Here is a 22,929-nt window from a genome sequence, read left to right on the forward strand (position 1 = left end):
TAAAGCAACAAAGGAAAAGAACTCACCCATCAAATACAAATATACTATTTTATTCTAAGGGAATAGTTCTGTGGTGCCTGCAAAGAGAAAATCCAGAGACAGAGACCAAGGACAGGGACAGGCGGAGCTCAGGCGCTAGTTGTTGGGCTTGTTCCTCACTCCCCCTAGAGGGAGGAAGGGGTAAGTATGGTTTTACACAATTTTAACAAAATAAAAAAAGCAAATGATTTGACACAGCAAACAGCTACACTCAGGAGGAATGACTGAGGATCAACCAGTTTTTAACATTAGTTTAGGGTCTGAAGCCCCTGCACTAACATGCAGCTGAAGCCCGACACAGTCAGTCGTTTATCTGGGTAGTGGTTGTTCTCTTAAATGATACATTTTTTTTTTCTTTTTGGTATTTTATAACAATTTATATACTAAGCTAACAGTATTTGTTTTTCATACAACTCTAGATGGGAAATGTTAGTGTTCACACAAATCAAAACTGATACAGCAGGACTGACACCTGGTGTTTTGGATGGTTTATTGGTGACTTATCAGACAGGCCAACTGCCTTCCCTCCAATCAATCGCGGTCTGGAAGGAAGAAGTTCCCGTCAGATTGACAGCACAGACGGAGTTAATCACACAGACTGGGGCAGGTTTACTTCGTTCACATAATTCTTAGTAACAAAAAGGATATTTGTTACAAGCAGAGGGACAGAACCACTAAGTACACAATGTCAAAGGCCCATTTTAAAGTTCTGTCGTATTTAAATGACCTTTATTTGTTTAAAACAAAACAACCAACTTGCTACTCCCACCTATAACATGGGACACACTGAAGTCTTAGGTGACACGTGGGAGAGGCTTATGACTTCTCTCAGGTCTGCTGTAAGCTCAAGTTAACGTCAATTAAAGAAGCTCAGGAATTATCCAACATTATTAAAAGCTTGATTCAAAATTTGTAGGAAAGAAACTGAGAATGGAGATGAGGGAGACACCTGGTAATGTCACACACACCTGCGCCTTGCGCTTCCCATAGACCTGTGCGAGCTAGAGTCTGGAATACAGCAGCAGAAAGACCTCGTGGGGTCAGTCACCTCGGACTCCAGCCCCACAATTCCTAACTTTCAAGTTCCCTGGGGCAATAAGGTCAACTTCCAAATGCTTTTACACAGGAACCTACTGTGACCTTCCCTACCGTAACTCGGACAGCTACATAATACTGTGTCTTTGTGGGGTCACCCACACATTTGTCAGAATTATGGAGACAGGTTATTCCTTTTGAAATGACAAGGGCCTCTAGAAGCTGGTACAAAGAACAAGCAGCATCATTTGGGACAGGAAAGTAAGACAGGGAAGAAAGGATGCCATGGGGAAAACTGGACACAAAGGGAGGCCCCACTTCTGTGCAACCAGCTGAGGCCAGGAGACAGCAGCACCCAGAGAAGCGGGCATTTTAATGGGCTTTCTATAAATACTTAAAGACACCAGGGTCTAATGAGCTCCACAGATTTTCTGTGTACATAGTTATTTTCTGAAATATCATCCTTTTTACCTTAAATCACCCATAGCTGAGAAGGCAAGACCCTAAATGAAAAGGGGCTCACTAACAGTGATGAAGGGCGTGTCCTCTGATGTGAGGGGCCTTCAGTTAAAAGACTAAAGGCTTCTATCCTTCACATAAGTAGGTTGGCAGTGAAAATCAATCCAGACCACTATCTTTTTTATAAAAACTTGAGTATTTTTATTGGATCTTCCAGGTTGAGTCTCCCTGTCCTCATCTGATGCCACTCTCAGCTGTGCAGTGACCTCTCCTGACTTTCATGGACAGCTTGCTCAAGTAGCCTACTGCAGCCAGGGTCTCACTGCAAAGCTACCCCTTCTAACTAAGGTTACTATGGTAGAATTTTATACAACAGTTTTCCTTAAAAATATTCCACAATTTCTTATTCCCGAAGAAAATAAGATTATGCACCACTCAGGAACTGGTTAGTCTTTCGAAGATGTCTACGAACGCTCCTCTCCCTCCCAATCCACTCACCCTTCTCCCTTCAGGTTACATTTGCAGCCCACTACGGCTCAGAAGCCACCGTTTTTCCCACCAAACAAGCAAGTCAAGAGGACTTGCATTTCAACATCTTTCCAACAGCTGAGTGCATCCCAGCTTGGTGCATACCAGTGCATACCAGTGCATACCAGTGTGCATGAAAACGGGAGCTTTCCTTCATGTTAATCTGATAATTCAGCATCAGAGTCTTCAGATTTGGCTTTGGCAAGTTCTTCATGTACCTCCCTCACCATGAGAATGCGCGTCAACATGGTGTCCAGGGTTCCAGGGTCTATGGGGAATGTGGAGTACCACATGGGACTGTTAGGAACACAGGAGCGCTCCGGCTGAAGGTAGAACACATCACTCCTCTGCTTCACACTTTCAGAACTATCCGCAGGAGGAAACAAGCAAAAGAGAGAAAACAACGTTCAGATGGGAACACGGGAAATACACACCATTCTTTCTTAGGTAACACTTCTGAACTTCTTCCCATCCTGTCTCACGTTGTCAGTAACACCAGAACCACAGGCATAACAGGCATGTTCCTCCCAGGGCAGGCCAGAACCGAGCTGAAAGTGGTAGACTGTGATAAAGATAAAGCCCAGCCGGGTGTGGGGCAGATACCTGTAGTTCTAACCCTTGCAAGGTGGAGGGGTGAGGACTGGGAAGTTCAAGGTCATTCTAGGCTACAAATCAAGTTTGAGACCAGCCTGGGAAACATGAAACCCTGCCTCGAAAGAAAGTAAGAAAGGAAGGGAGGGAGGGAGGGAGGGAGGGAGGGAGGGAGAGAGAAGAGAGAGAGAGAAAGAGAGAGAGAGAGAGAGAGAGAAGAGAAGAGAAGAGAAGAGAAGAGAAGAGAAGAGAAGAGAAGAGAAGAGAAGAGAAGAGAAGAGAAGAGAAAGAAAGGAAGGAAAGCACAAATCATGTACTTCACTTCAAATGGGCCAATCTGCATAGGTCACTTGATGCTATTATTTCTTTGACCAAAAAAAGTGTACTTTTAGTGTGAGTCATACATTTCTTTAATTCAAAACTTTAAACTCTGGACTCAGACTGTTGGTGGCTAAGGGGAGAGTATATACTCCCAGCATAGGGATGGGCCTGTTTGGATGTTGGCTCTTTAACATACAAAACTCAAATTTCTTCAATGCTTTCTCCTCCTAGAAGGTTTTAGCCAAAAACCAGCCTCAGAATTTGTTTTCTACACAAAAAATAAATCACTATAGATAAGACTCCATCTATATAGCACACGCTTTTAATCCCAGCACTTGGGAGGCAGAGGCAGGCGGATTTCTGAGTTCAAGGCCAGCCTGGTCTACAGAGTTCCAGGACAGCCAGGGCTACACAGAGAAACCCTGTCTTGAAAAACCAAAAAAAAAAAAAAAACCAAAAACCAAAAACCAAAAACCAAAAACCAAAACCAAAAAGACTCTACATACAGGATGAACACCAGTGCATCAGAAGGTCAAATAAAATGTGATCCCCCTCCCCCCCTTGGAGAAATTTTAGGAGAAAAACTCTAAGATAACATGGCTGGCTTCTTAGTTCCAAATCCAGGCAGATAGAAGAATGGAGAAAACATGAACAGAGGCAGACTCTGGGTCACAGTCAGCTGTGCTTCCAGTCACTTGAATGAAGTGCCAGCTATGCTGGGTGACAAGCGCTCTGTGTGCAGAGCACAGAAAGGTCCCTTACCATTTTGACAGGTAAAACTCATAAAGCCGAACCGGGCACCTCAGCGGGTTGTCAGTGTTCTCTGCCATCTCCACTCCCACTGGGGCCTCGTCATCTTCATTTCGTTTCCTCTTGCCAATAGTTACCTTATCTTGAGGTAGGAAAAAAAAAAAATCAAAGATTTGTCTAAGTGTCAGCATACCTAATGAGCTTCTGCTTCCCAGCCAGACTCTAACTCTGCTCTTTCAAATATTCAACAATATTTGTTAAGCAACTATGCGCCAGGAGTTTTGTTTATACGCTAAACACTAGGCTCGTCCTGTAACACGTATGTATGTTCCTGTTAAACAAAGAGGAGTCGTGTGACAAAAGTGACCATTTGTCACGGATATGTCCTCATCTGGAGCTTGGCTTTCTCAGCAGAATGGATTAGGTATAGGGCTCATAAATCAAAGCATTTATATGGATGCCTCTCTCCTCTGGGGTACTGGACAGACTGAGTTCTTGCTCAAGTTCCCTGTACTGACGTAGTCTAAGGAACGGCATCAGAGTTATCATTTGATAGGACAGGACTCTATGGGGCTGGGCTATTAGACAGTGCATGGTGCAGGCACAAGAAGGAGGCTGCTGTGTCTCATCTGTCCATTCAGCAAACTAAACAGAACTCTGTATGTGGACATGAGAGCCCAAGCCACTCGTGTTTGTGCGTGCGTGCATGTGTGCACGCATGCACACTCATTCACTCACAACACTGTGTCAGGAAACAACTCTGTAGCAGCAACTCCTTCCTTCCAAGTTTTACACGGGTCCCAGAGATCACACTTAGGTCACCAGGGTTAAGAAGCAGTCACTGTTACCTGCTGAGCCATTGTATTCTTGAGACAGGTCTCTCACTGGCCTGAAGTTTAGTCATACCCTAACACTGGCTGGCCAGGAAGCTTAAGGGATCCACCCGTCTCAGCCCCCTAGGTACTGAGGTAGGAGATTACATCATCACTGCTACAAGGGAGCTGGGGATCTTTTCTTCCCACCACCACCCCCGGTTTTTTGTTTGTTTGTTTTTTGTTTTGGTTTTTTGAGACAGGTGTAGTCCTGGAACTCACTCTGTAGACCAGGCTGGCCTCAAACTCAGAGATCCGCCTGCCTCTGCCTCCCGAGTGCTGGGATTAAAGGCGTGCCCACCCCGCCGGTGGAGCTGGGGATCTTAATCTAGGTTGCAAGCATTTTAAGCACTTTCATCCACTGAGCCATCGCCTCATTCCGTTTTTTAAATGAAGTCTTTGTTTTTATTTGATGCGTGTGGGTGTTTCCCTTTGTAGGTCTGTGCACCACCTTCATGCAGAGCCCAGAGAGGCCAGAAGAAGGCATCAGATCCCTCTGGAAGCAGAGTTCCAAGCAGCTGTTAAGCTGCATGTGGGTGCTGGGAATAGAGGTCCTCTAAACCACAGAGCCTGTCAGGTCCCTGCAAAGCCCATTGTTAAAGTCACTCTTAAACAAATGGTTTAGGACTCTCTCTCCAGCCATTAGTATTATTGCTTTAAAATAACTCCAGTTTCCTATATAGAAATGCCTTACAAGTTACTTAAAAACAAGTTGAACTTTTTATCAACATTGTCAAGTACTCAATCAAATGTGGAAATAACTGACTGCCTCTCACTCCTTTGCTGATATTATCTAAGAGGATGAAGCAGACCTTCAGGAGGAGAACCAGGCCTGCAACCCCAGCCCTCAGAAAGCCAAGGAGGATGTGTGGCTCCATGACTGAGGCTAGTTTGGGAAATACAACTGAATCCTAGGGCAGCCTGGGATACAGAGTGAGATGTCTCAAAAAGCAAGAACCAAAACAAAACTATGAAGTGGCTCGCATAAGCACCACGCTATGGCCAGAGACAGACACCAGGGGAAAGGGCAAGATGACGGTAGTGTTTCTAAAGCTAAAGGAGCAACTGAAAACAAGCTAGTATGTATGGTGCACACATACCAACTATTCAGAGTTTAGATTTAGAAAATTTAACTCCTCACATTTCCACTATGTAACTTATTCTTAAAAGTGATAACGACTGGGAGAACTTACTATCGATGTAAATGAAGAACGTCTTTGTGTCACATGTGCACGATGTCAACAGAGCTGTAACTGCGACTCTCAGAAAGGCTGATTTAAGAGGACTGAGGTCAAGGATAGCCTGAGCTACTATATAGTAAGGCTTTAAAAAAACCAAAACCGCTGGGCGGTGGTGGCGCACGCCTTTAATCCCAGCATTTGGGAAGCAGAGGCAGGAGGATTTCTGAGTTCGAGGCCAGCCTGGTCTACAGAGTGAGTTCCAGGACAGCCAGGGCTACACAGAGAAACCCTGTTTCGAAAAACCAACCAACCAAACAAACAAAAAACCAAAACCAAACATAAACCAAAAGTTTAATTTCTAGTTCTAGAATAGCAGGATTTTTCAGACACTGAAGACCTGGCGTCACTTAGTCTCTTTCTGAAACACATGATCATAATCCACTTATTGAAGCCGCTACTGCTGACCCAGGCCTACAGTACTAATAGCGGCCTACTTTAGGTCGGCTTCTGAGTTATTTCAGAATTTTAGAACTGACTAAAAGATGCTAACCAAATCAAGATGCTCCTGTAAAAAACAAAAAGTCCAATAGATTAAAGCTAAGCATGTTTCTTTTAACTGTTAATTGTTGACTGATAGCTGGAAATAGTGAGCTTATCACCATGGTTACAAATTTAAATACTCTGGTAAGTTTTAAATGTACCTTAATTGGGGGGTGGGGAGGGGGAAACACTACACAATATTTTTTAAAAATTTTATTTATTTATTATATATACAATATTCTGTCTGCATGTATGCCTACACACCAGAAGAGGGTACCAGATCTCATTACGGATGGCTGTGAGCTACCATGTGGTTGTTGGGATTTGAACTCAGGACCTCTGGAAGAGCAGACAGTGCTCTGAACCCCTGAGCCATCTCGTCATCCCGGCACTATACAATTAAGTCAGCATTTCTAACTTAAGTTAATAAAATTACAATGAACCAAAGAGCCTCCTATTTTGAGAGCTTGTAACATACTCAGAAACAGAAAAATATTAAAATGTTACAAGAAGTTTCAGTGTGCCCTCCATGACCTTCAGTGATAACCATCTTTGCACTTCAAACAGAAACCTCATCTAACAACACCACACCTGGCTCTGACTCCGGCTTCTGTAAAGGCGGGAAGAACCTCAGATACGTCATCTTGGTGCTGTACTTCAGAGTCCTGGTCCGGCGCATCACGTGGGCAAAGGACAGCTTCAAGTGCTCAGTAACATTCTTCAGTTGGAAGTATTTGGTATTGAAAAAAAGGAGGGTGTTTAACAGGACGATGGGCGAGTAAGCGCCCAGCTGTTTGCACTCCCACAGATGTTCTTCTTCAATGCGGGAGAACATGTAACCTAGACAGGGTAGAGAGGAACAGAGAGCCATGTAACCCCCACTTCCACAAGGGGAGCACAGCAAGGTGCTGACTGCTCTCCCACCTCTTCTCTATGCAGGCAAACAGAAGCAGCACCAGGAAGAACAGCATTCCAACGAGACAGACCCAGCTCTACACTGTACTGTTTTATCTTTCCCAAAAAGGCCACTTTCTCTCAACAATAAGGCTTATTTATAGATATTTGAATTTCATGCAATTTTCATATCACAAAATATTTTTCTTTCAAGTTTCTAACCATTTAAAAATACGAAGATGGGGAAGTGAAAGGGAGGGAACAGGAGAGGAGGGAGATGTGATTAGGATGTAAATAAATAATTTTTTAAAAATTTTTAAAAATTTTTTTTATTTTTTATTTTTTTAGCTCAGACTACAGAACCAGGACAAAGTCAGCTTTGGTCCATGGGAAATGAAGCAGCTACTGCCCAGACCATCATGTTTACCTTTAGCAAGATGGACTCTCCCGCCCTCCCTCTCATTCTTATGCACCTCGGGACTGACTAGGATCTGTATTGAAAAGGTCAAGGTCTTAACAAACTGCACTGCTCCTTGGAGAGGATTCTTCACGTCCCTCATTCAGATCTAACCCAATGCTCTCTTTTTATCCTCTCTGTTGCTGCTTCTGTATTCTATTCTTGGAGATCATCCCTACATATGACTTTATTACTTCCAAATATATGTTGCCAGCCTCTCTCAAACAGCCTGTGGCTCAGGATGGTCCAAAGGTTCTCCAGAGCTCAAGAGAAAGGGCAGACACAGTCATGGCTATCACCCTCACTTCTCCAGTCGCAGCCCTCCTGAGAGCTGGGGTGAACCACAGACTTTTCTAACACCATTGGTTAAAAATTCAAGGATAAAACAAGCACAGATCACTAGCATTCTGAAAAGATCATCTGTGCGTGGAACGCATCTGAGTTGATCCATAGTGACCAGTATGTAGGTTCCATGATACTACCAGATAAAACATTCCTACAAATGTAACAATAATTGAATATATGTTTTGAGTTGTATATTAGTTTCATACACTGTTGACAGTTGCATTTTAGTAAAATGCTCAACAATAAGTCTAAGATTTTCTCCTTAAAAGCTGAACTGTATTACATCAAAACAGATTATATTGCAATATATGAAATACTTTAAAAAAATCAATTTATACAAGTATATCATAAAATAATTTAAAATAATACCCTTACCATTAGGAAGTATTGTAGGTTCCCATATTTTCAAGAGTTTGGTAAGTTCAATCATAAATCTGGAATAGGGCTCCGTAAAAATGTTATCTATTCTACCATTTTCAAATAGGTACTAAAAAATAAAAGAAAGAACACATACTGGTATAAAGAAAGTTCAAGTTTAGAACACATCTAAGAAATGGTTTTGTCCCTTAATGTCTGCCTTTTCTACTCCTGTCTGTCCTGCACAGCTTCTAAGCACTATACTGTAGGTTAAAATACAAAGGTTCAAGTGCAAGGCTTTTGCATGGATACTTGGCTCGGAATTTGCAAAATAAAGTTCTTTTTTTAAAAAAAGAATATGGGTGGTACAGAATAAATACTAAAACCAAGAACTGGATGCAGATAAGAGCATTTACTGCTCTTGTGATGACCCAGACTCTATCCACAGAGTCCACAACCATCTGTACTCTAGTCCCAGAGGATCCAAACCTCCTCCTCCATGGGCTCATGAACAAATACAGAACACACATACAACAAATAGACAAACGAACTTCCTAAAAAAGAATTCTCCACTCCTTTGCTAACCCTTGATCAATGCATTCTTCAGAACTCTCCTTCCTGATATGCACTATGTGTTTGCAATGTGCTCATAGAGCTTCTGTCTACCACACTACTTACACTAACTTTCTCCTGAAACAATGCAAACTCAGATTTAAGGGCTTGGGGGCACTGGGGTTGGAAGAGGCACTAGAGACTTGGCTTAAGTGGTTAAGGCACTGACTGCTCTCCCAGAAGACCTGTGTTTGATTTCTAGATCCCACATGGTGGTTCACAACTGTTGATAACTCAAGATCCAGGAAACCCAACACATTTTATCTTCCCTGGGTGCTACACATGTACATGGTGTACAGGCATCTATGTAGGCAAAACATCTGGACATATAAAATTAAAATAACAAATAATAATAAAATAAAATGAAAGCATATTAGGGGGTGGGAAGCTAGAGAGTTGACCTTGCAGAGAACCTGTCACCCACACAGTGGCTAGTAGCTATAACTCCAATTCCGGGAATGTGACACTCCTGTCCGGCCCTCACGGGCACTACATGCCTGTGGACCACAGTTACACATGCAAACAAAAAACCCGTATGTGGGGCTGGAGAGATGATGGCTCAGAGGTTAAGAGGGCTGGCTACCCTTCCAGAGGTCCTGAGTCCAATTCCTAGCAACCACATGGTGGCTCACAACAACAACCTATAATGGGATCTGATTGCACTCCTTTGACATGAAGATGTACATGCAGACAGGGCACTCACATACATAAAATAAATCTTCAAAACAAACAAAACTCATATGCATAAAAGTAGATAGATATTAAGAAGGAAAAAGAAACCTTACTTAGGACCTTCCAATCACAGCTCTCAACACCTGGAACAACATCTTGAATGATCCTTTTTTGGGGGTAGAGATGGGGTTTGGGAGAGACAAGGTCCCTCTATATAGCCCTGGCTATCCTAGAACTCAATATGTAGAATATATTGAGAACTCACAGAGCTCTATTCGCTTTTCAGTCCTACGATTAATGATGTGTACCAGTAATCCCAACCTGAAAATGTCAACTATTAGCAATATCACAGAATAAGAGATAGCCAGGTGGTGGTGGTGGAGTTCACATTTAATCCGAGCACTCAGGTGGAAGATGCAAGTGGATCTCTGTGAGTTCGAGGCCAGCCTGGTCCACAGAGTGAGTTCCAGGACAGCCAAATAAAACCATGTCTCAAAAATCCAACCAACCAACTAACCAAAAATCCAAAACCACTACCACAACAAAAAAACAAAACAAAAAAATGTTTGGATAATACACAGTTTAAGCTGTATTGAGGTTTGTAAGATATAAATTTATAAGATATAAATCAATTAACAAATATAATAAATGGTTACAGAACAATACAAGGTAGCATTTAGTTTTGTTTTTAAAGATTTATTTTATGTGTCTGTACACGTGTGCACATGTGAGTACAGATGTCTATGGAAGTCGAAAGGCATTGCTTCACATAGAGCTAGAGTCATCACAGGTGGAGAATGACCTAAGTGCTAGGAACTGAACTCAGGCCCTCTAAAAGAGCAGAAAGCATTTGCTGAGTCTATAGCTTGAGCCTTCAGTATTGTAAAGATATTATCTCACATCTATTACAGTGTCTTTCATCTCTGGCTATGTATAAGCTGGAGAAAATTATTTTCATTTATATTTATCCTAGTCAATAACAATTATCCATCACTATAATATCTATTTGAATGAGGCCTTTTCAGAAGCAACTTATGATCTTACTTGCCTAATTCGCCTTGTTATTAGATAGATAAGCACTGACCACTGGACTCAACCCCTAGCCTCTGTTTTTGTCCTTTTAACAAAGTCACTTTCACAAGTTTAAAAAGCAGAAGACAGACTTTAAAACTCAGCTAACAAAGCCAATTAATTACCAGTGAAATGTAGAAAATTTAGTCTTACCAAACACACATTTTAAAATCCACTGTTACATATGAAATGCATGGGTCTAAGGTCTCCATCCCTGTGAGGAATGAGAGCTGAACATCAGTCCTCGCCACGCCTATTCACCACTGTGTTGAAAGCCCTAACCACAACGATGCTGGCCAGAGAAAACTATAAACCCCTCCCAGAAGAAACCGAGTTGCACATTCCCTCCTCTCCTTTCAGATAACAGGCTCACACACATGCCCTTATGACATATAAATGGTCAGAGCCAACGTGGGAGCTCAGCAGGTTGTGGGAGATAGACAACAAATCCTTTTACAACCCAAGTAGGAAGTTAAAAAACAAACAAACAAAGGTCTGTTTATAAAAACATCATAAAGATTAAAGTACTTGGACTAGAGCCCGGCCCAGCATACACTGCTCTACAAAAGGACTGAGTCTGGTTTTGCCCCTCTACCGTGAGTCTGTGTGTGTGCATGCCACAAGGTATATATTATTTTAATATATTATTTAATATATATATACATATATATATATTTATTATTATTATTATATGTAAGTACACTGTAGCTGTCTTCAGACACTCCAGAAGAGGGAGTCAGATCCCATTACAGATGGTTGTGAGCCACCATGTGGTTGCTGGGATTTGAACTTCGGACATTCGGAAGAGCAGTCAGGTGCTCTTACCCACTGAGCCATCTCACCAGCCCTAAGATATATATTTAAAGCATACTTAATGTAACTTAACTATAGTAGTACAAATGGATCTAATCCTATATACTGCTGGCAAGGCAACAAATCCCTCTAGATCTAATAGGTGATCTCAAATATTACTATAAGGCTGAAGAGAGAGCTCAGCCCTCGCTGCTCTTGCAGAGGACCCAAGGTCAATTCCCAGTACCCACATGGCCATTCACAGCCACCTGAAACTCCATTTTGGGATGCCCTCATCATCCTGAACATCCAGATCAGATGTCAATGTTGGGCGGGTCTCCTCATTCAGTTTCTATCTTTTATTTTGTAAAAAAGAAGAGCTCTTATGGAATCTGAAACTCACTGATTATGTTAGGCAGGCTGGCAATTAGCTCTAGTGCTGGGAGGTACAGGCAGACACCATGCCAGCTTTACATGGGTTCTGAGAATCTAAATTCAGGTTTTCATGCTCATACCGCAGGCACTTTCATGACTCAGTCATCTCTCCAGCCTACTGTTAGTATTCTAAGTTCACTCCAACATTACCCACAACAACTGAAATATGAAGTCAACCAGTGTGTGTTAAATCTGAATGTGAAATTTTCCCGCTTGTGTTTGGAAACATGGTCAGCAGCTGATGGGTACTGCTTTGGGAGGTTGTAGACACTCTGGGACGTGTGTCTACCAAGCAGACCTTTGATGTTAGCAGCCTAGCTCAGCTTCTGGCCAGAGCTGTATAGTGGTCATGGTGAAAAGAAGCCCTACGCTCCCACTACCACAGCTTATCTATTACAGTGACTGCAGACTCTGAATGCCAATATAAACCTTCCTGCAAAGTTACTGCTGTCAGCTATGTTGTCAAAGTGATAAGAAAAGCTAACTAATATAATGCCCATAAACAGATGAAATAAAAGGTGGTACCCATATATAATGCAATACTATCCGCTTTTAAAAGAGTATGCAGTCATTTTAAGTAAAGAACATGGACAGGCTTGGAAAATACTATGCTAACTGAAATATGCTCAGTACAGAAAGACAAATACAAAATGGGTTCATTTTTGTGTCTTTCAAACTGTGGCTAGTCAGTGAGTTAGAAGCAAGACTATCTGGAGTGTTGTGACAGAGAAGGGGGATTTCAGGTGATAGTAATATGCTGTACATTTCAAAAGATGAAGAAACAGACAAACCAGGAAGATGGCTCAGGAGGTAAAGGCACTGGTTGTCAAACTGATGCCCTGAGTTCATCTACCAGGACCAGTACAGTAGGAGGGAACAGATCCCCACAAATAGTTCTCTGGTCTCTACAAAATGCACCATGGCACGCCTGCCCCAAAACAAATGAATAAATGTTCTTTTAAAAAGTGGGAAAAGGCCAGGCGTGGTGGCGCATGTCTTTAATTCCAGCACTCGGGAGGCAAAGGCAGGCAGATTTCTGAGTTCAAGGCCAGCCTGGTCTACAAAGTGAGTTCCAGGATAGCCAGGGCTATACAGAGAAACCCTGTCTAGAAAAACCAAAACCAAAACCAAAACAAAACAAAAAAAAGTGGGAAAAGAAAGAATTTTAACATTTGTACCATAAAAAAAATTATAAAGGCTCAAAGAGATAGATCTGTAATGTGAACTTGTAGATACTGCCATTTAGGTGCTGGGAACTGAATCCAGGTCTATTGCAAGAACATCAATTGCTCTTAACTGCTGAACCACCCCTCCAGCTCCTTGTTAAGTACTTTGGTTTGGTGTGTTTTTGGTGTGTCTATGCCTCTGTCTGTCTATCCAAGAGAAAATGGGAATAGACTGATACTGCATTAATATATAATTTTGATGTTTCCCCATTTAAAAAATAAATGTAGAGGACTGAGATGCTTTGTAAAGCATCTGCTATGCAAGCAATTCCTGAGGTTTGGTCCCTAGCAGCCCAGCAGGCTTCAAGCTAAATTATGTATACCAGGTTGGCCTCAAACTTCCCATGATCCTTTCTGCTTTCAAGAAAAGAAAAGAAAGGAAAGGAAAGGAAAGGAAAGGAAAGGAAAGGAAAGGAAAGGAAAGGAAAGGAAAGGAAAAAAGAAAGAGGTGAGAAAGGGAGGGGGAGAGGGGAAAGAAGGAGAAAGAGAAAGATGATATCCTTCACTGAAAGAAACAAGTTGTACAGACCCTATTGTTCTAAATAAGAACTAAGTGAAGCAGGGCTGGTGGGGGTTGGGGGTAGGAACAGGGTGGAAATAGTTCGGTGATAAAACACTTGCTGAACAAGCATAAGGACCCCAATTTGAATTCCCAGCACATCAGTCCAAGTCAGGCATGGCTAGGTGGGCCTGAAACCCTAGTACTGGAGTGTGGAGACCTGCAGAGCCCTGGAATTTGATGATAAGTCACGTTTCAGATTCTGTGAGATCCCCTGTCTCAGGGAATAAAACAGAGTAATACAGGGCATGTATGTGCACCCTCACACATGTATACACATGTACACACACATATCCCTCCCATTCTCTTTCAGATAGAAAGACAGAGGCATAGGTACACACATAGCAAAGCTGGAGAGATGGTTCAGCAGTTAAGCGCAATTGATATTCTTGCAATAGACCTGGATTCAGTTCCCAGCACCTAATGGCAGCTCACGACTGTCTATAACTCCAGTTCCAGGGGATTTATCAGACCTCTTCTTCTGATCCCTATGGGAAAAAGGCAAGCAACATGTGCCTAGGAAGAAACTGAGGACCTATGGAAGAACAATCAGTACTATTAACTGCTAAGCCATCTCTCCAGTCTGCTAGCTACTTATTTTTGTCATTTGTTTGTTTGTTTGTTTTTTGAGACAGGTCTGTGTAGAACTGACTGTCCTAGGGCTACATAGACAAGGTTGGTCTTGAACTCACAGAGATCCTCTTGCCTCTGCCTCCTGAGAGCTGGGCTAATAGCTGTGTGCTACCCAACTTGGCACTTACTTTTGTAATTAAAAAACAAAACAAATGAAAACACCTACCTTGTTTAAGAACAGTCAGATAAAACCACCCAGAGACAATTACCACTGCATACATTTTTATTTCATGTTATAAATTCATACCAATGTCACTATATAGTAATACATATAACTTATACTTTTGTTTACTGAATGTGTCACTAGACATTACTTTTTTTTAAATGGAGGCCTCACCATGTAGCCTAGGCTGTCCTTCAACTTGCAGTCATTCAGCGTCATCCTCTTAAGAAGGTGAGATTCCAGGCATATGCTACCATATCCACATTCTAATTTGTAAATAAACTTATGGTTTAAATGATATGCTCAATTTTATGATTACCCTCTATTTACTTAACTCTCACACTTGGTGAGCACTAACAATATCGGGTAACTTACAAACGTGTCAGAACTTAGCTGTAATGGGTGATTTTTGATTTATGACTATGTAATTGCTCCCAAACTTGTAATCCGACTGACTCAGCATCTCTAGTAACAGAATTCTATAATTCATCCTATAACTCATCCTATGAGCATGAACCAAACCTGTCCTAGCCATAAACAAATGTTGAAGAGATACTGAATAAAAATTAGGAAAAAGAGGAGAAAACCCTCATAAATCCTATGCTCAAGTTGCTGTAGAAAGCATGCACCGTCTCTAGCTGCTGAAACTCTTGTCGCACTCTTATGAACAATTGACTGTTGCAAATGTTAAGTATTCACATATCTATTATTTTATTTTGTACTTCAAAAGTGCAAATAAAGCATATATTCATGCAGACAGTCAGTCGTGTCTAGGTAGACTATTTACACGTTTTTTGTTTGTTTGGTTGGTTGGTTTGGTTTTTCGAGACAGGGTTTCTCTGTGTAGCCCTGGCTGTCCTGGAACTCAATCTGTAGACCAGGCTGGCCTTGAACTCAGAAATCCACCTGTCTCTGCCTCCCAAGTGCTGGGATTAAAGGCGTGCGCCACCAACGCCCGGCTATTTACACGTTTTTTTGTTTGTTTACCTGTAAAATACATGACCCCCACATCTCTTATTCTACCAACATTCTCAGTTTAATTTAGGAAGGGCTATATGTTAAGACTTTTAAATTGTAGCAGTTCACCCCCCCAAAAAAAAGTTTATAACAAAACTAAATGACAATATACATTCATTTTCAATTTAATTCATTAAGTATCTCAGATGATAAAACCAATCAAATGTGTTATTGAAATTGGTACCTGCTGAATTCCAAGGCACAGGTATAAGATACTGTCTGGGTCATACTTTTCACCATTTGGTCTCCGCACCTCTTGGATAAACTGGCATAAGCCCAAACTCAACTCAGAAAAAGTGCAGGACAGAATATCTTCCTTCAGTTTCACAGAGCGGGCTGTGGAAAGGCAGAAAACACATCTGAAACATTAACTTTAGAAAACACTGTATAACTACTATTTACTAAATCAACACAAGTACCATTGTGCCCTGAACACTGTATTGGATCACAAAGACATTGTAAACAGGAAAGCGCACCTGTAATCTGTGCTCTCAAGATGCTAAAGCAGGAGGATTCTGAGGTCTAGGCTAGCCTGGGCTACAAAGAAAAACCCTGTGCAGAATTAAAAAAACCAATCAAAGAACAGATCTGTTTTACCAGTAGACAAATAAAGATGGTTTACTGCATATGGTATAACAAGTACTATGTATGGCACAAGTTTTATTTAACTAGGACTCTATGAAAGTAAACAAAAAGAAGTTGGGCACAATGGTGTGTGCTTTTAATTCCAGCATGAGAGGAAGAAGCAGGCAGATAAATCTCTTTTGAGTTAGAGTCCAGCCTTGTGTACACAGCAAATTCTGGACAGCCAGGGCTACATAGTGAAGAGAGAGAGAGAGAGAGAGAGAGAGACATAGACAGAGAGAGTCAGACAGAGACAGACATACTGAGCAAATGCTCTCCCTGCTGCAGCACAGTCCTAGGCCTTGAAAATTGTTATTGAATGTTCTCTGGAGATCTTTTGCATCTTCAAATTGGTATTCTTTATCTGCCTGCCTTTTAAATCTTCATTCTTTGTGGTATAGCCCTGTGTTGCTTCCTTCAGACTCTTTTAACTGAACTCTTCCCTATTAGATTTCTCGCTCTCCTCTGCCTCTCTCTCTCTCTCTCTCTCTCTCTCTCTCTCTCTCTCTCTCTCTCTCTCTCTCCTCACCCCCCACCGCCTACCTTGAGGCCAGCTTCAGATATAGGAAATCTGGTTCTATATGGGAATTGGAGAAAACTGGGACTGGGTTTGTACTAAGACCAGGTCAATTTGAAAAACTCAATACTGTATTTACTTCTGAAGAATCAAGGAACTCCTGGGCCTATTGCTGTATTAAAGGCACTGGGAAGATCCACTGAGGAAGTGCTGCCTAACTTTCTCTTTCTCAGAACTTAGTGTAAGATTATTTCAAATAACACAGAATACCATCATGCTCCTAGAAATGTTAGAATGCAGTACTGCTGTTGCTAGGTCATTAAATGAACTGGTTCAGAGAAATTGGGGAAAGGGAAGAAAATATGAACAAATTCAGGCCAAGCACGAGTTTCATGTGTTAGACTAAGACTGTGAAGAAGTGAAAATCTCTGTTTCCAGCAGTAGAGTTACCCCGTGTACAGCTCCCACTGGAACACACTCATCTGGGCTATGCAGTATGAACCCCCATCACTGCTTTCATGCATGCCAACAGGCTTACACTTCCCAAAGATATGCCTGTGATTCTTCTATGTTGGCTCTGCACAAGGTAAGGGAGGATCCTAGGACCGTCCCTGTCCTCGGCGTATCTGGATATCTGGTGAATAACACATTCTACAGATTTTGTGGAAAAATGACAAGTAGAAATGACTGAACAGCTCCTGTGCCTATCAATCTGAAGACTTGGTAATCTAAAACAATATTACTAGTCTGTGTGTCTGTGTTCATTCCCCCGCCCCCTGTATGTCTCATTTTTTTTTTTTTTGAGATAGGGGTTTCTCTTTGTATCCCTGGCAGCTCTGTAGACCAGGCTGTTGTTAAACTCAGAGATCTGCCTGCCTCTCTCTGCCTCCCAAGTGCTGGGATTAAAGGTGTGCAGCACCACTGCCCAGCCACCAGACCACTTTCACTCCTACCATTTTCCACCCACATTTTGTTTTTAAGTTTGAGTCTAAGTTGTCAAGGCTAGTATTGAACTTATAAACTCAAATAATCTTAATTCCTGTGCCTCTAAACAGCTGAATATACAGGAATTACAGATATATTGCACCTGGCTCTCTCTGTTCTCTCAATGAAGAAAGCTACACAACAGGGAAATGGTTGCAGGCACGACTTCCCAATAGGAAAGCATTTACAGACCCTTTAGAGAACAAAGGCTAACACTTGATTTATAGAGACTGTGAGTCATCACAGAACAGAGTAGCAACCGCCTGCTCTGATCAGAACTTGGTGAGCTCCAAGGCCAGCAAACAGACTACTAGCAATAAAAGTCAAAACCTGATAATCACCTACTTGTAAGAGAAAATGTATAGTTGGAAAATCTCAAGCCCAACCCACAAAATATAAACAAACAAACAGCAACAAATGCAAGCTTATGCAAATTTGACTCCAGGGGGTCAAGCGGAATCCCAAGCAAACAACAGGACTTGGCAGTGTTGTTCATGTGGTCCTGGCTTTGGATCATAGAGAATACAGTAGTGAAGGTTGTGGTACCAATCTTCCTCTGCTGCTAAGGAGAGACACTTAGCTCCGGTGTGAGGCAGGGGGAGTCCCTTACTGGCGGACCAGAGAGGCCATTTTGTAAAGCTATGAAAGGAAAGTCAAGATTGCACTGGACAGGTCCCTAAATGTTCAAGATGCCGGAGCCATTAGAGCTACAGATAGGAAATGAAGTCAGCCCAGGAGAGAGAAGTGTGTTGTAGTCAACAAAGCTGGAAGAGTGGAGCCATCTGAACCATTTGACATCAGACATAGAACTATAGGATTTAAAGTTTGCTGTGCTGGGTTTTGGTCCTGCTTTGGTCCAGTATTTCCTCAGTATGCCCCTATTCCTTCCTTTCAAACATTAATACATATTCTGTGTCAATATACATTAGAAGTACACATTTGCTTTGATTTTGCAGGTTACAACTGTTATATTGTCTTGAGTCTCACAAGAGACTTTCAAACAATGTTGAGACTGAAAGACCATGGAGACTTTTCAAGTTGGACTGAATGCATTTTGCATTATGATATGGCTACAAGCCTATAGAGGTCAGGAAGTGGAATATGGTAGTTTGAATGAGAATGGTCCTTACAAGCCGGGCGTGGTGGCGCACGCCTTTAATCCCAGCACTCGGGAGGCAACAGCCAGGGCTATACAGAGAAACCCTGTCTCGAAAAACCAAAAAAAAAAAAAAAAAAGAGAGAGAATGGTCCTTACAAGTTATGTATTTGAATGCTTGGTCCCTATTTGGTGGTACTAGCTGGGAAGCATTAGAGGGTGCAGCCTTGTTGGACAAGGTATGTAACTGGGGACAGGCTTTCTAAATACTCATGCCTGCCTGCCACCATATTGTCTGCTGGGATGCTCATGGGCTCTAACCCTCTAAAATGGCAAGTGTCAAATTAAACTCTCTTTTATTAAAAAACAAACAAACCAACCTCACTTCATCCATTCTGACTCTACTGGTATACAACACAAAGTAATAAAAACAAAACACAAAAACAGTCTAGATCAGTAAATCAAATCAACAAAAAGTGGAAACTTATGGAAGTCTAAAAAAAGGTGTCATAGTACATGAGTGCTGTATTTGAATTATTTGAGTCTAAATGGCTAGATACTAAAATGAAACAAACATTAAAAGGCATTATGGATCTCGAGGCTAGAGAGATGGTTCAGAAGATAAGAGCGGGGGCTGGAGAGATGGCTCAGAGGTTAAGAGCACCAACTGTTCTTCCAGAGGTCCTGAGTTCAAATCCCAGCAACCACATGGTGGCTCACGGTAACCTGTAATGAGATCTGATGCCCTCTTCTGGTACGTCTGAAGACAGCTACAGTATGCTCATCATATATATAAAAAATAAAATCTAAAAAAAAAAAAAAAAAGGAAGATAAGAGCAACGAATGGTTGCTCTTGCAGAGGGCCTGGGTTTGCTTTCCAGCACCTCCATGGCAACTCACAGCCTCTGTAACTCTAGTTCCAGGGGAATCTCACCTTCTCTTCTGACCTCTTCAGCCACCAGGCATCTGTGTTATGCATATATGTAAATGCAGGCAAAACACGAATACACATAAAATATATCTTAAACATTTTCTAAAGCCATAGGGATCTCAATAGCGGGGAATATTTATACAGAAGCAGCAAGTCTTTTCTTGATTTTTTTTTAAATCCAAAATATCATAAAATCCTTACAGTTTAATATAGTTTATTATACATACACATTAGATTATTTTGAATTATTTATGTGCTTAAAAAGAAAATTAACTATACATGCTGTATAAACTCGGCACCAGCTGAGTACACAGTAACATCTTTACAACTGAGGATATGAAGTTAATTACTCTTAAGACTCTAAATCTTAACATTTAAAACTCAGCTCAGAGCCCTTCCTCTTTCTGGGAGCCTTGACCTCATTGTGCAGCTGAAAATTACCCTGAACTATTAATTCTCTTTTCTTTGCAGTGCCAAGACTAGCAAACCTAGCCACATCTGGTCAGTTTACAAAATTAAATCAACAATATTACTAGGGGCTGGAGAGATGGTTCAGTGGTTAAGAGCACTGATTGCTCTTCCAGCTGCCTGTAGCTCTATTTCTAGGGGATCCAATGCCCTCTTCTGGCTTCTGCATGCACCAGGCATGCACATATTCCACAGATATACATATAGGCAAAATACTCACTCACACACATAAAAACAATTTAAACTCCAATACTATAAGTAACCTACAGCAGAGAGACATTAGCAACTTTTACCTTTACAGCCTTGCTCTGAGGATTCTTGAGAGAGTGCATGGTCTTGAGCACTTCCTAAGGAGTCAGAACACGGACTAGCAGAGGCAAGATCACCTCCTAATGAGACAGGTAAATAACAATCAAGTGGGACTGTATAAAACCAAGCTCTAATCGTCTTTGAATATATTTATGACTTTGTTTCTAATTCGTAGATCCACACATCAAAATACAATGTCTACTTACCCCCACACTTCAGATCTCCTTGTTCGTCCTTGGCATTTTTCCACTGAACCCAGTTCTTCCAGGCATTTACCCCATACATATACTTCAGTGTCATTCCAGACACTGAGCACCCTTGCAAGGCTCCTTGAATAAGACTTCTGGGTTCCACAGGTACTACAGACTTCTTCCTCCCCTGTGAGAATTCCAAAAATTCAACCTATTAAACTTACTTTGAAATTTTAAAAGTCTAATTTCTCAGAGATGCAAAGAAAATAATCCTATTGAGTAAAAATAAAATTTATTTTTATATCATAAAGATTCAGAATTCAGGGCTGGATTTTTAGGTGTAGCGATGCAAAGCTGGCCCCGTGCTTGGGAAGTGGAGGTGGGAGGATGAGGAAGTACAAGGTCATTCTTAGTTCCATACAAAGTCCAGATGATAGAGGACCCGTTCTCAAAACTCCAAGAAAGTATTTAACCTAATTTATATGAAAAGAAATTGCTACAGTTCCTACCAACATTTAAGAAACTGATATATAACCATTGTCATGTGTTCTATTATCAGTTCACTTGAATAGGTTATATTCCAAGCTATAAAACAGGCCTCCATAAATCATTCACACAAGAAACAGACTTAAAGCCAATACTGGAAGACTGTCAAGAAATCTTCCCAAATCATAAATAGTATACCTATAAATAATGTATAGATCAAGGAAGAAATTACAGCTATAATTAGATGTTATAATTTTAAGTGAAAATCATAAAACCCTGTGAGGATATAATACAGATGCAGATGTTCAAAGTACTGACAAACTTTTGAAAAAGTGAAAAAACTCTGTCCTGCAACTCAGGCAGAACATGTGCCTAGCATGAGTGAAACTCAGGGTACTAGCTCCAGTAAAGTAGAAAGGGAGGGAGGGAGGGAGGGAGGGAGGGAGGGAGAGGATGAGAGGAAGGGAACTAAAATAAAAAGCCAAAGTAAGATCCACAATCTAAACATCTTAAAATGCTAAAGACTGGCCATGACACATGCCTGTAATCTCAGCGCTTGGAAGGAAGAGGCAGGTAAATTCTTGCAATTTTGAAGCCATCCTGATCTACTTAGCCAGGTGAAGTCAGCCATGGCTACACAGTGTTACTCTGTCTCCAAAAGGCCAAAGCAAAGGAGTGAGATGAAGAGAAAGGAGCTGAGGTAGGCCCACACCACATCATAAGTCTAAGTGTTGTTAACAATCTGTGAGTGAGGAAAGGTTGCTCCTGTAAGCAATTCTAATGAAACTCATCAGGTCACTAAGAAAACAAACAGGAAAGATATGAAAAGACAGAGGTTAGCTGAAAAGAGGAAGTGAACTATTGGGATGAGGACCAGAAAGGTTACTGGAAGTTGTGTGTGTGTGTGTGTGTGTGTGTGTGTGTGTGGGAATGTCATCTAAATACACCATGTGCTTATATGAAAATATCATAATGAAATTCACTGTTATATATAATTAATTTATACTAACAAAAACATTAAACAAGGAAATAAAAATGGGATAAAACAATGTGGTAAAAAAACCCAGATAAAATAGAAGTTGGCCCTTTTAAAATATGTAATTTTAAACAATGGTAATACCAAAATACCAAGAACACTGTCACTGAAGAGATAAAAAAGAATATCATTTATGACATCATTGCTGATTTTAACTTGTAAATTGATGCTTAAAATCTAAATAGAATCCTGGAAACTGGATTAATGGCTCAGCAGTTAAAAACACTGGATGCTCTTCTAAAGGACATAGCTGCAATTGCCAGTACCTACCCCGCAAATCACAACTACCTGTAACATCAGTTTCAAAGAACCCAATGCCCTTTTCTGGAATTTCTGAGTACCAAGCACACATGCAGTACAAATATAGAACACTTATATCAATAATTTGGTAAGTTATAGAAAAAAGCCTCAATACAGTGATGTACATGACAAGTACATGACTCAAAAGAATCTCAAATAAAAGTTTGGTTAATCGACAGCGTGAACTTAATGGCGGCCTGGGCAACTAATTGACAATCTGCCTCAAAACAAAGACAATTAAAAGGGCTGGGTGTATAGCTCAAGTGATAAAGCACTGGCTTTGTATGCATCCCTGAGTTCAACGTCCAGGGATGCATGTATATATACATTGTTAAAAATCTTATAATAGAGCCGGGCGTGGTGGCGCACGCCTTTAATCCCAGCACTCGGGAGGCAGAGGCAGGCGGATTTCTGAGTTCGAGGCCAGCCTGGTCTACA

The 22,929-nt window shown here is 41.3% G+C and overlaps 1 protein-coding gene across 1 annotated transcript in view; it reads right to left on the reverse strand.

The window, feature by feature from the left end:
* Nucleotides 1–394: 394 nt before the first annotated feature.
* Zmym4 (zinc finger MYM-type containing 4) overlaps nt 395–22,929 on the reverse strand; it is a 102,556-nt gene continuing 80,021 nt past the window's right edge. The window contains exons 23-29 of the mRNA XM_029476446.1: nt 20,685–20,856; nt 20,463–20,558; nt 15,734–15,885; nt 8,388–8,499; nt 6,908–7,156; nt 3,736–3,865; nt 395–2,427 (exon numbers count right to left, since the gene is read on the reverse strand). Of these exons, the coding sequence (XP_029332306.1) occupies nt 2,220–2,427; nt 3,736–3,865; nt 6,908–7,156; nt 8,388–8,499; nt 15,734–15,885; nt 20,463–20,558; nt 20,685–20,856 (1,119 nt within the window). The 3' untranslated portion in view covers nt 395–2,219. The remainder of the gene's footprint in view (nt 2,428–3,735; nt 3,866–6,907; nt 7,157–8,387; nt 8,500–15,733; nt 15,886–20,462; nt 20,559–20,684; nt 20,857–22,929) is intronic.

This window comes from Mus caroli, chromosome 4, assembly GCF_900094665.2.
Source record: "Mus caroli chromosome 4, CAROLI_EIJ_v1.1, whole genome shotgun sequence".
NCBI classification, from domain to species: domain Eukaryota; kingdom Metazoa; phylum Chordata; class Mammalia; order Rodentia; family Muridae; genus Mus; species Mus caroli.